Genomic DNA, 14,188 nt, shown 5'->3' on the forward strand with positions numbered 1-14,188 from the left:
ATATGCATAGCTTTCCTATACCAACATATTGGGTTATTTTCAGACTTGCTGGTATGTCCTAATTTGGCAAGTTTTCCAGAATCCTGCACAAAATTCTTGAAATTCTCTGTGGATGTCAACATCTTTTGCTTTGTCTAAAATTAACTAGGCTACGAATAATTATTTAAATATGAAAGATAGAGATCAGATAACCTACCAAAAAGCCTCACTGTGTTTATTAACCCATTTATCAGAAGAAAGAGGATTTTGTTGGGAGATATTTAAATTGGCACCTATGATTGCCAAGTGTTCACTTTGGCCATGTTGCCTTGTTAATAAATTGAAAAACGAAATGAGATTGAAGGGCTGTCCTGGTACCCATGCAGAGCAGAGGAGATGAAGGAGGTATGACCTATGCGATGCTAGACTGGAGTATAACCTAGAGGAGAACTTCTAGAATAAACAGGGCGCACGTTATGGACATTGTATTATAGGGACTGATCCTTGGGCTTCACATATTAAGAATCCAAAATATGATTGGATTCTCCAGCTGTTTCATGCTAACAGAATTCACAAGACGTTGGTACATAAATCAGAATGCTTACAATCATGGGACTTGGAATACTCAGGTGAGACGAGCACAATCTCTCTAAAGACCTGCTAGAGAGACGTGTGTTTTGTCAAGGGCATCTCTCTTGTTGGTTTTATCTGGCTGTATGTTCGTCTCTTGAGATTAATTGTTGCTTCTACACAGGAATATGCTCTTCTTTCCACAGAAGACTCAGCAAATTCTTACCTATACGACAGCAGTTTTAGAAATACCATGGGATTACCTCTTATTAGTACAATTCTGTACAATTTGATGAGCTTTGAGTTACATATGCTCAAGTAATGATCATGATCAAATATTTTAATCACCCTTCAAAAAATTCCTTTCTGTATGTGAGGCTATGAATTCAATCCCAATATAAGAGAAAAATTCTTCTCAATCAGTCTATCCTCATCTCTAAGCAAGCACTAATTGGTTTTTATAAATGTGATATACATGTCATACATGTAGTTTATTTTTTGTTAGTGTATGCTTGCGATATATAATAGTGATACCTGTTTGGGGCAATTAGTTCCTGTGTATAATTTACCTTGATAATATTTTATCCCTTTACCCTCCTACCTCTTAACTCCCTCCTCCACCTGATTAATATATACAAACAACATTTAGTTTTTAAATCATATATAATACAAATGTCATTGTAAACATAAATAAAATTTCCATTAGTAAACTTATAGAAATATTTGAATGACTGTGGGATGCCATTTTAACTCAGGAGTTGCAGCTCAAATAACTTCAGAGGCAAGGCAGGTAAAATACATGGAATGAATTAGTGTAAGAAAATATAGGGCAGCAGAGTTTGGGGACTCACGCCTGTAATCCTAGCACTTGCGAAGCCGAGGCAGGAGGATCGTTGTGAGTTCGAGACCAGCCTGGGCTACAAAATGGGCTCAAGACCAGCCCAAATTGAAGTGAGAACCTGTCTCAAAAGACCACAAGAAAGAAAGAAAGAGAAAAAGAAAATATGGGGAGTAGTAACAGAAAATGTGTCCTGCCAAAAGACTTTCAAATTTAATTTTTAAGCATATGCTGGCAAAATTTAGTGGAGAAAATGAGCAAGTTACAGAATACCTGTAGTATAATACTGCTTATAAAACAGGTAAAATGGGTTGTTATTATATTTAAGAATACACACAACATAAGCTTTATGTTCTAAAAATTCATAGAAATGAAAAATACCAGATTTAGGACAGTGATTGTGTTGTAGGAAAGGTCAGGAAGTTATTAAGCTGAGTTCAGCAGAAAGGATTTAAAATGTAGGATAAGATTTTATTTAAATTGGGTGGTGAGTACATAGGTATTGGTTGTGTTTTTCTTATAGTTCATATGTATCAAATATTTTATAATGCATCTTTTTCAGGAAAAAATTGTCGGGCAAAAGAAAACTCCATGCTAGATTTAGCTACCAGCTATCCTAGAGTAATAAGTAATTTTACATAATCACCAAGGGAGTAAGCTCTGGGGCCAGGCTGCCTGATCAAATTCAAATCTCTGCTCCACCACCAAATAGTTTTGTGCCCTTGGGTAGTTCAGCAAAGAATTACTAACATTTTTTGCAGACTAAGACCCAAAATCTAAACACAGCCCTCTGTCAGCTATTTGTACAACCTTACAACTAAGAACAGGTTGTTCATATTTAAGTAGTTAGAACTGCCCTCACCCACTGTTATGAAGTGAGATGGCTTTGGAAATTAGCTTTTGCCCTGGATTTTATGATGTTTCTCTAACATAAAACTAAAAGTTAAAACAGCACTTATACATCAAACTTCTATGCTAGTAAAATCATTTTTACCACAACTAACATTTTTGAACCATAAGCAGTCTTTAACTGTTTTATGTACTTCCTGTCTTTAAAAATAAAAACAAGCAGCAGGCTCTCCATATCTTCACACATGTGCGGTATATATGTTTTCCTAGTTGAAACTCGAGTTCTAATTGTATCTTCTGAGCCTAGATATAAGCGCAAAGAATATTATCATGTTTCAAAAGACATTTAACCCTGCTGTTGAGGAGCTTCCACCTCGCTTCAACAGGAAGCAATTAATCTGCAATGTAATGACATGCTAGAAGGCAAATATCAAGAGAAGAGGTTAGTGGAATTATATAAATGCCTTCCACATAATGAATATGCTCAATTAAAACCACATGCTCATGGATTCATATCAGTATTTGGCAGTGTCTCTCTGAATGAAAAGACACTTTCAAAGATGAAATAGGTAAAATCTCATTAACATCTATCATTACAGATGAGCCTTTGCTATTGATTTTGGTGACAAAGAATACAGCGTCAAACTTCAGTTAAATGAAATGTTATTTCCTACCTAAGAATTCTATTTTCTTAATATTACCAAAAACTCTGTTGAATTGTTCTTCATATTTTCAATTTTGTCAGAATAAATTCTGTGGAAAATTTTTTCTGTTCTTTTATTTAAGTACCTACATAGCCCTGATTTTGCTTTTTGAATCACAAAGTCTAAAATACTTCTTGGATCTTTACTGAAAATTTTTGCCACCTTTATCATAGGATGATTGGAAGGATTAATAGATAGGTTAATTGCAAGTTATTAAGCAAAAAGTATTTTTATTTTTAATTATTTTTTTTGATACAAGGTCTCACTATGCAGTTCAGGTTGGTCCTGAGGTCACTTTGTAGCCTAGGCTGGTCTCAGATTTGCAATAATCCTCCTGCCTCAGCTTCCCAAGAGCTGGGATTACAGTCATGGGCCACCACACCCTTTTTTACCACAGCTATTTTTATTATTTTGTTATGTTTATTTGTCCAGGTAACTAGTCATTTTAGACCAAAGAAACTATATAATTCCTGCCTTTGCCTTCTTGGAATATTCCATTTAAAAAATTGATTCCAAGGAAAGATAGCCTTTCTGTAAATGTTATTCATTCATTCAACAAGCATTCATTAAATATCTACCCTTTGGACACTTCACAGGTATAAATAAAGATAATCCAGACATATTGTCTGCCATCAGAAAATTTCAGCATATCATGGGAAATAAGATACAGATTATTTTTATCTCTGAAGCTAAATATGAAGCTAACTGGGTTCAAGAATTTGAACAAAGAGTGAAGTGAGAGGGATCAAGAAAAATAAAAACCAAGATACTGTTAAAGGTTGATCTGCCCGCAGATCAATCCGTGGGGTGTACCTGGAGGGGGAATGGGGATTAAATAAACACATGGGGGAGACAGAGAGAGAGAGACTGAGGCAAGTCAAGAGAATCCGATCAAGCCCCGTTTATTCCGGAAGTGATCACATCTTTTATAGGCCAAGGGCGGGCTGGTGGGACAGGAAGAGGCTACGGGGATGGATACAACAGGGTCATCGTCATGTCCGGGTATGTGACATAAGCAGGAGAGGATTATGGTTAATGTAGGCAGACGCATTGTGCCCATAGAAGAGAGAGAGAGAGGCAGGGAGGCAGCAATGGGGCTGTCGCACGGCTCCCTACATCTCCTCCCTTTCTATATTATTTAATCAGGAGTATGGCAGGCTCTGTGAGGACAGCGTCTGTCTTAGGTCAAGGACCTCATTTCATGAACCCAACCAGGCCTTACCGGTCATGGGCTTGCAGAACAGCAGTTGGTCCTGTGCCTGTCTTAGGTGGCCGATGGAGTTAACATGCATGTCCTAGTTGCTCTTCTCTGACTGCCTGTCCATTGCCCCAGGGCAGTTAGGCCGCATCATCATATGGGCCACTGTGGGAATTCCTTCCCGGTAGGTTTGTTGATCTGCCATCTCCAGCTGATGATAGTGCACCTGAATGGGCTTTGCCATAAACGCCTCTATCCGGTTATTAATGAGCGTCATAATTCACTGAAAAATACAAGGACTCACAGAAAGGAGAAGCAATAGGGCAGCTAGGGGACCCAAAAGGGGCACTAGGTAAGGGAAAAGCTCCCCCCACAACACACACACATCGAGGAGAAGGGGTTTGCAGCCATTTGTTGTTGTCGCTGTTGAAGTCGTTCTTCTATTTCTTGGCGCTTGCACCGGACGCAGTCTATTTGGCTGGTTTATGTTCCTCCAGACCAAGAAGAGCCTCCTCCGCAGTCACAGGGGGTTGTGTGCATGGCTGTAAGCAGTTGTAGTCTGTTTGGCTGGGGTCTAAATCCACCATGGGTGTGGTATGGCTCAAGGAGAAGGCTGAGTAGGCAGCACGGGGCTCCAGGGGGTTGTGTCACCTGTAAGAGAACACGGGGGATTGTGCCTCAGGAAATGACATTATTCCTGGGCGTTGCATGGGGTCTTTGAAGAACTGTCTACTTGTTTTATGAGGCACTCAGGTAGCCATCTAGCCACTCTATCTTGTTGAGAGTAAACACATACTGAGCCTCGTCCCCAGATAAGGACTGGGTCAGGGCCATTCCACATATTGGTTAGTGGGTGACATCCATTTGCCATGACACATTGGGGATAAGTCCTCTAGGATTAACCCCAAAGTGTGGAACTGAGAGGTGCATGGCACAAGAAAGGCAATTTTTTACTATCTGTCTGGCTTGTTTTCTAGTGATCTTAATACAGAATTACAGAAAAATAAATGGTAAGAAATCACTAGTTAACAAGTTACACACCGTCATCCCAGAAACAGCCTCTCAGGTCACAAAACCAAAGCATGTAAAGTGACATTCAAATAGTGACACTGCCAACAGTTCTGCTCAATGATCCAACAAAAACTTAGTAACATGGTTATCAGTCCTATACACTTGTTTTTATCTCAAAGAGGGCAAGACCAAACATATCAAAACAGAACAAAACCATTTTAAAAAAAGATGTAAAGAAATACAGATTTCAAAGCAAGTCCACTGGAGATCTTTACTGTTTATCTAGTTGTCTCTAGTTTTCTCCAAATAGTTTTCTCCATCTTCACGCACATTAAATACACACTGCATATTATAGAACTAATCAAATCATTACAGGATGATGAAGGCTCCTTAGGTTTTTAAGATCTGACATTGGGGAAGACAATAATAACTATCATTGTGTCTCTCATTTTCTTTCCTTTTCTTTTTTTTTTTTTTTTGAATCAGTACCGGGGATCAAACTCACGACCACACACTTGTGAGGCAGGTGCTTATGCCACTGAGCTAAATCCCTAGCCCTCTGCTTAATGCTCCTGAAAGAGGAACTCATATCACCCTTAAATTGCTTTTGGGCCTCTCTGCCAGCATAGGCATCCTCCCCTATTAACATATTAAGGTCCCACCCATTGCCAGCTTGTGTATTGTGCCTGGCGGTCTCTCTGCAATTTTTGTATATTCTGATCTTTACAAAAGATTATCCCCACTCAATAAAGTCACTTGGGCCAATCTTTGTCAATCTGTAGGTGTGAGCCAGCTGTCAGCCAGAGAATTTAAAACAGCAAGAGTGAAAGCAGCTGTAAGGCCATATTGGGCAACCGCTGTCTTTAGTTCTTTTAAAGCTGCCACTGTAAATGGCGTGTAGGTCCTAATGACTTGTGGAGCTAGCGGCACGGTGCCGCGCCGTCTTACAGCTGTGCGGCGCCATCTTGGGGAGGTATGTTTGTTTCTGTCACTGGAAACGCCATTTTGGGGAGGGACCCACGCTGATATGGCGGAAGTGAGGCAAGAGCCATTTTAAGAGCGCCACGAGGCTTGCTGGAGGCAGGCGCCATCGCAGGGGCACTATAAGGCTGTGTAGCTCAGAGGGCCTTGGGCGACCATCTCCTCAATCTGAGGATCTGCATGCTGCTGGGCAAGCAGCTCAGAGATTAAATTCCAATATGCAAAGGTGGTCACCGGAACCTTTTCCGGACCGAAAACCTTATAATAATCTTTTAAAGCATCTCTTACTCTTTTCCACCTCTTGGTATCTATAGAACCCTCTAGGGGGAGCCAAGGGCAAACCTTAAGAATAAATTGAAAATACTGCAATAATTCTTTTGTTCTAACCCTCACTCCTCTTGTCTTTAATGCCTTTATAAGGCCTCCCACGAACAATTCGTGTTTGCTCAATGCTTGACCCACATCCAGGAAAGGGAATGGGGTCGCCATTCACTCACCATGACTCGGGCGGCACGTCAGGTAGTCATCCGCACAGGCCTCAGTCCTTAATTTAATGTGCTTTTGCTTTTAGCCTTATTACTTCTCACCGTGGTCTTTGGTTCAATTTGCTTTTACTTTTAGCCGGCTTTCTCGAACGGCTCCCTCGTTGACTCCCCCATGCCAGGAGCCCACACGTTGGGCGCCACTTGATCCGGCCCACAGATCAATCCATGGGGTGTACCTGGAGGGGGAACAGGGATTAAATAAACACATGGGGGAGACAGAGAGAGACAGACTGAGGCAAGTTGAGAGAATCCCATCAAGCCCTGTTTATTCCAGAAGTGATCACATCTTTTATAGGCCAAGGGCAGGCTGGTGGGACAGGAAGAGGCTACAGGGATGAATACAACAGGGTCATCGTCAGGTATGTGACATAAGCAGGAGAGGATTATGGTTAATGTAGGCAGACGCATTGTGCCTATAAGGGAGAGAGAGGCAGGAAGGCAGCAATGGGGCTGTCGCATGGCTCCCTATAATAGGTGAATGAAATATCAGATACTCATCAAAATGTCCCAGCCTTGTAAATTAATAGTCAATTTCTGGATTAATCTGCCTTAAAATGGATTTTTCCAGTGCAAAGAGCCTTGACCGATCTCAACGGGTAAGTTTCCCCGGCAGGAACATGAGCACAAGTTCTTTAGTAGAGGACCAGTGTAGACCTCGGCATAACACTGAAAAGAGCAGCAAATGTCTGGGGGAATTACGGGCTACTGAAATCGTTGATGATGCAACTTAGTCAGATGATGAAAATCTTAAATGTTTGTTGGTTTGTGGACTGTGCAGTTTACTATTTACACTGTACGGTGGCTGGCTCCTGAGGGTGAGGTTCATAGTGTGACCAATGAAGAGGTCCACTATGCTCCCGAAGAAAACTTCTTAAGTTATCTAACTTTTATAAGCAGAGGCCTAATGAGCAGGCATGGGAAGCTAAGACTTCCCCCTGGTCATTTTGGTCTCCTCATGCCTCAGAGGAAACAAGCTAAAAGGGAGTCACAGTGTTGTCAGGGGTGAGTGATCCACACTATGAAGGGGAAGTTGGACTATTACTCCTCAATGGAGGAAAGGAAGAATATACATGGAGTGCAGGAGATTCCTTATGGCGCCTTTTAGTATTACCCATGCCCTGTCATTGAGGTCAATGGAAAATTACAGCAACCTAATCCAGACAAAGTGACAGTGGTCCAGAACCTTCAGGGATGAAGGTATGGGTCACTCCACCAGGAAAAGAACCGAGACCTGCTGAGGTGCTTGCTGAAGGCCGAGGGAATACAGAATGGGCAGTGGAAGAACATAGTTGTAAATATCACCTATGATCCCGTGATTAGCTACAGAAAAGTGGGTTGTAATTGTACTATCTTTCCACTAATATGGTTCTAATATAATACAACATTAATACATGTTCTTAAGGATTGTTAAACCTGTTGAAGTTTTAAAATGATAAAAATAAGCATTAACCAAAGAAAACTTATGTTCTAGACTGGTGAGGGAATTAGTGCATTCCCGCTTATACACAGGTAGTAATAACATGCTAGGCACAATTACATGCAGGTCTTTGTATCTGGAGACTGGTTTAAAGAAATGTGTCTGGTTGCCAAGTTGACAAAGATTGGATTGTGGTCGTTGATTGTGTCAACTTGAGAGGTTTAGAAGCTTAACTAAATTGGCTTAGCAATTCTACACCCTAGGGTGTAGAAGACCACACTAGGGTGGCTCATCACCTGGGTGGTATAAAAGAAGAGGGGAAAGAATGGATGAGGTTCCATTCTTCGGAGGAGCACCAGCCTTTGCCTTTGGCTTGAATGCTGTCTCCTGGCTTCCAGCACAGACTTGTCAGCTTCTGCATTGGATTCTTCAGGCTTCTGTCACAGACCCATTGGCCTCCTGGTGTGGATTTGCATGGGATACTGCAGTAAACTCCAGACCTCAGATTGAATCTTTTGGCCTTCAGCAAGAAGACACCCTCTACAAACTGCCTCACCCAACTCTGACTGATCATCGTAAGCCAATCTTGTAATTTCACACACATTTGTAATCTTGTGTTGTAACTGCTCTTCTGGTGAAACTCTAATACGCACTGCTTCAGTGGCTCAGGTTTTTGGGAAGCTAAATGTAACTATTTTTTCTTCTGATTTAGAAGAACTACATCGGTACCGTGGTTCATGAATTTAATTTGTTCTATGATTTGGAAAAGATGGCCACAGTCATGTTTGTCACCCAATGCAGAGTTTGCAAAGACAAAATTCTGCCAAGTGTTTCTGTTTGCAAACCAAATTGCTTACAAAAAAAAGTGCTCATTATCCGAGGTACCAGTGTACCTTGTATTTCTGTCTTTCGGGAGCAGGGTTTGACTATGCAGTCTGGGCTGGCCTCAAACTCACAGTGATCCTCCTGCTTTAGCTTCTTGAGTGCTGGGATTACAGGTGTGCACCACTTGCCCGGCCACCACTGCACCTTTTAAAGTAGAGCTGCTATCTAGCGAAATAAGCCAAGCAAACCAATACTTTAAAAATATTATTACATCACTAGCCTACTTCAGAAATAATTGCACCTGTCTGCACACCTCAGGCTTTTGTGAACAAAATGCCAGCTGCAACACTCAGCATCTAGGGAATCTGCAGCTTTTTGCTTGTCTCCCTCCCTGATCAGACACATTGATGGGTATCACTTACAGGAAAGATGTGGTTGAACTTTGTCAAACAGGTTTCTAGTAACAGTTTGGAAATTTACCACAATCTGGCACATTATATAAAAATTCATTTCTAGTATCTAGAAAAATTGGGTCTTTCTTAAAAGACAGCATTTACGTTTCTGTAAGAAAACAGCCTTTTCAGGAAGAAAGTTAGTATGCAAAATTTTAAAAGATAGGGATGTTAACTTGAGGAATACTGGTTAAAATAGTTAAACTGTGTCTTTTTCTACCAGAAACTTTAACATGCTATTACACAATGACTCCCTGAAAAAAGTGATAAAACATGTATCACGTGTTACATTTATTGTTATATTGCACTATATTTCAGCGGAGGCTCTATAAAAACAGCTGTGTGAGCTGGGCATGGTGGTACACAACTGTAATCCCAGCAGTAGGGAGGCTGAGGCAGGAGGCTCATTTCAACTTCGAGGACAGTTTGGGCTACAAAGTAAGTTCAAGGCCAGCCTGAACTGCACAGCAAAATCCTCAAAACAAAACAAAAAACAGCTATGTGATCAGAGATTTTTTGAGACAGGGTCTCTCTATACAGTTCGGGTAGTTCTTGAGCTCAGTTTGTAGCCCAGGCTGGTCTCAAACTCGTATAGATCCTCCTGCCTCAGTCTCCCAAGTGCTGAGATTCCAGCTGTGAGCCACCACACCCAGTTCTTCAGAGATGTGTTCTGAATCACTAGTCTAGAGGTTATATTTAGGAAAAAGGCACAGAGGCAAAAACAAAAACAAACAAAAAATGAGGTATGTCCAGGTTAACACAGGTCAGGTGATAAAGATTATCATAGCAATGTAAGATAAACAACATTGTGAAGGGAAGCACTTTGCAGCAGAATGGACACAGGCAGTGGACACAGGACAAGATGTAGTAAGGAGCCACAGGTATTCAAACTCACACATTTGATTGGCTAAGACAATCGGCATTTCTTTTCACAGGAATTTGTAATACCAAAGATGCATCTTAGGATCTGAATAAATTCACTGCAGGAATTAAGGACAATTTTGCTGGACAGCTGAACCTTCTAATTTACCTGTTATTCTGCTTTCTTGTGGAATTTTCCTTCTTCAAAGATGTCCCTCTTGGGAACAGTATTATTACCAAATCTCGCTACTGAGGGGAAATCTCATTTTTTTTTTCTTTTTGTATACTAATGGCTATTCTTCTAGAGCTGAGTGGTGATGAATACAGAAAGCAAATATTCTGATACAGTGTATTTCACCCATGATGGCCAGTTGCTTAGGATAATACCATAGGGGCAACATTCATCTCCCCCCATACAAAAAAAGGGTCACATGCCAGTAAGTTACAAATAGCTTTTTCAGAAACACAGAATGATTTTTTTGAACTACTCTTAAAATTCATCTATTTAAGGTTGGCAACATTACCACCAATAATTATATCACTAGCATTAAATTTCATTTTGTATACTTATGTGGATTTTTAATACTGTGGTCTGCGTTAGGTAATTTCACTGAAAGGTTTATGTTGATTTCTGCTTCCCCAATACAGCTTTTGTGACTTAGACACACTGTAACTTGGATGTCAAGAATTTAAACATCTATTGATTTAGACTTAAAACAATGGAGCCTTTATGTGACTGAGGGTCTCCTTTGCCAAACAAAACACAATAAACTACACTACATTCATTTTTTTCTGGCACGTACACTATTGTTTACCCAACCCCTACTCTTGATGACTCTGACAGAAAGTCACAGCCGTTTTTTTAAACTAAGAATTGAATCCAGGGAGGGGAGCACTGGCCTGTACCCCTAACCCATTTATGTTGAGATGGTCTCACTAAATTGTCCAGGCTGGCCTCTGACTACTTTTGTATAGACAGAGCTTTGTGATATGTAGCTCAGGATGACTTTGAACACACTGTGTAACTCAGGCTAGCCTGGAACTTGCTGAGATCAGGCTCCTGCCTCATCCTCCTAAGTAGCTACTGCTACAATTGTACACAGTCTGATGCAACCACTTTTGAGTACTCTTATGTTAGACTTTTATTCCCTCATTTATAGACCTCAGCCTCTTTTCCCTGATAAGCTAAGAAAAAATGCCCAAAGACAATTTATTGCTAAATCATCTCCTAGATGATGATTATATAGAGGCAATTAGCTCAACCTTTTTTCAGTTGAGTGGTGGGTATTTTGTTTCGGCAACAAGAAAGTGATTAATATATAGCGAGACCCCGTCTCAAAAGAAAAAAAAAAAATTTACTGGTTTGTTCCCAATTAATCTTTAATTCTACACTTTAAAATACAAACAATAAAAATTGGAAATTGGGAATTGAGGAAGGCAAAAATTAGGTATTGTGGCAGTTAGAGTGGGATTTTGCCTTAATGCCTTTGGCATCTGCCCTGGACTGGAATGCACTGTTTTGTCTGGGCCGGCCTTAGAGGCCTGGCTGTGAAGTCTCCGGTTATTCTCTTACAACTCTAATTCCTCCGGGTTCTGCTTCCTGGCATTTTCCTCTGCCACGCCTTTCTATCTCGCTGTTCCTGCCTTGGAGCAAGTCAACCAGGCATGGACTGAAACGGTGAAGGAAAGTAAACCTCTTTCAAATTGTGGGTGATGGGTATTTTGTCCCAGCAACAAGAAAGCGAGTAACACAGAAGTAACACAGGTTGACTACATCAGCCAACTAGGATACTGGCGAGAAAGTGGATGCTATTACTTACAAGCCTCTCCAGTGGTGGGATTACTGGCATGTATCAGGTTATTTAGTCCTATTTTGCATTATAGTTCCTTTGATAAAATCCTTGACATAATTCAGCCTGTATGTGAACTTTCTGGCATCTAACTTAGTACCTCCTTTGGTGGTATTTTTTTTCTACTAGGCATTTCTAAGTTTCAGGAAAGTGCTCCTTACTTTCAACTTTATTATTTTTGTTCAATCCAAAACCTATAGTAGCTAGACGTGGTGGCACATGCCTATAATCCTAGCACTCTGGAGGCTGGGGCAGGAGGAACACCATGAATTCCAGGACAGTCTGAGCTACATAGTGAGCCCAATGCCAGCCTGAACTATATAGTCTCTCAAAAAAAAAAAAAAAAAAAAAAAAAGTAAAAAGCAAAACCCATAACAATGAGTTTTCATAATGCTCTGCCAAAGGCATGCATTATGTTATAGGTTAACTTTTTAGGTATCTATAATAGTATTACTTACATATTATCTTCAGGGAAACAGAAAATGGTCAAATAATTTGTCCTTCAGATAAGGAATCTTAGTTGAAAGGCTGCATTTTGTACCTGTGTGACTTTGGAAGACTTACTTCGTGTCTTTTGTTCCTCAGAAATAAACGGTAATTTTATTTTGGGCTGCTATGAGGATCAAATAATATAGACGGCTCCATTAATTACAATCAGGGTCCTTATCTAGCGTGTTCACTACTTTATCCCAAGCGCCTAATACAGGCACTAGCAGGCCCAGATGGAATACTCAGCAATCTCAATAAATAATGAATAATGCTACCACTAAATGGAGTTAATTTCATCCTTCCTACGATCTGGTTTCAAGACCTCTCACTGTTATACTAAGAGCTCAGGTTTATTTCCTTCTGATGTGATTCTTTTAGATACTCTGTAAGTAAAGCAATGTTGCATTATTAGAATATAGTTATTTTACGAGTCTACACAGATGGAAGTATGCTGGGGAAAAAAGCTAATCTATTTGCTTATACAAAGAATTGGTACTTAAAACTCTTTCAATACCATTTGGCAAAGAGAATAAAAGAGTATTAAGGTTTAGGTTTTTTGATGGTGGAGGATTTTTTTGTAATGGCTATGACAAAAAATTATAAGTATTCTCTAGGATATATAAAACGTGGAGGGGCTGGGACAGTTTAAGCGCTGGGGGAAAGATGGAAGGCTAAGTCAGTTTAATAAAAAGGTACATTTCTTTTTTTTAAACCAACACAAGTTAAAGGAAGAGTCTGAGGTAAAGAGGAAGGCAGCTATGGAAAGAAACTCGAATTATAAGTTTCAACTAATGGGAATCAAAGGACGAATTATAGGATTACTGCCCAGCTAAAAAGAAAACTTCTATCTCCTCTTACTCCAGCTACATTTGATTAAAAGTAGTTTCCTTTGAGTCAGGCAGTATTACAAAGGCATACATACATTTTTTATAATAAAATGAAAATACATCTTTTTAAAGAAATAAAACTGCCGTTACACCAAGAAATGACTGTTAGAGCGGCCTTGTTCACAAGCTAAGCAAGTGGAAGCATTCTTCTTAAGCTGAAATTCGGGTTGAGACCCTTTCAAATGCAACCAAACGCTACTGCAACATATTTCCTAACAGACTGAGTCGACTCTGGGGATCAGGTAAGGTGAGAATCTGGTTGGGTCCATTCGACTCCCAACCTTCAGTTTTCTTCCCTTTACAGGGTGGGCCGGGTTCTGGCCACGAGGCATTCCACGGCCTTCTGAGCCAACGCTCAGTCGCTCCGCCTGCCGAGGTCCGGGATAAAGTGGCTCAGGTCTGCCAACCAGGGGGCTGTCTCCAGAGACCATCGCCAACGCTAAGGCGCACTGGCCGAGGTCGCCTTGGGAACAGCGGTGGACCATCCTGCTCCCGTGATCGCCGGCGGACTGCGTCATACAGTTCAGGGCCATCTTCAAACACTGCTAACAGTTTCTAGGTTACGTCCGTGGGTCAGGGAAGGTTCTTCGCGGGTCCAAAGATCAGTCCAACCCGACTGTGCCCACTCCGGACGCCATAACTAACGCGAGGCCACTGGGAAGCCGCCTTCAGTCTGTACGCAGGCGCACTGCGCGCGCGCGCGCCCATACCGACCCGTGCCGGCGCGACGGA

The 14,188-nt window shown here is 40.9% G+C and overlaps 1 protein-coding gene across 1 annotated transcript; it reads right to left on the bottom strand.

Annotated features, from left to right (window-relative positions):
* Positions 1–13,249: 13,249 nt before the first annotated feature.
* CUNH11orf71 (chromosome unknown C11orf71 homolog) lies at positions 13,250–14,186 on the bottom strand. Its single transcript, XM_005008691.4, is given in 2 exon segments — positions 13,250–13,683; positions 13,686–14,186. Coding segments are annotated over 2 exon segments (381 nt in total). The 5' UTR covers positions 13,990–14,186; the 3' UTR covers positions 13,250–13,606.
* Between the last annotated feature and the right edge of the window lie 2 nt (positions 14,187–14,188).

The sequence above is a fragment of the Cavia porcellus genome, unplaced genomic scaffold, assembly GCF_034190915.1.
Source record: "Cavia porcellus strain 051 isolate PalLab524CR breed Dunkin Hartley unplaced genomic scaffold, mCavPor4.1 scaffold_9, whole genome shotgun sequence".
In the NCBI taxonomy this organism is placed as follows: domain Eukaryota; kingdom Metazoa; phylum Chordata; class Mammalia; order Rodentia; family Caviidae; genus Cavia; species Cavia porcellus.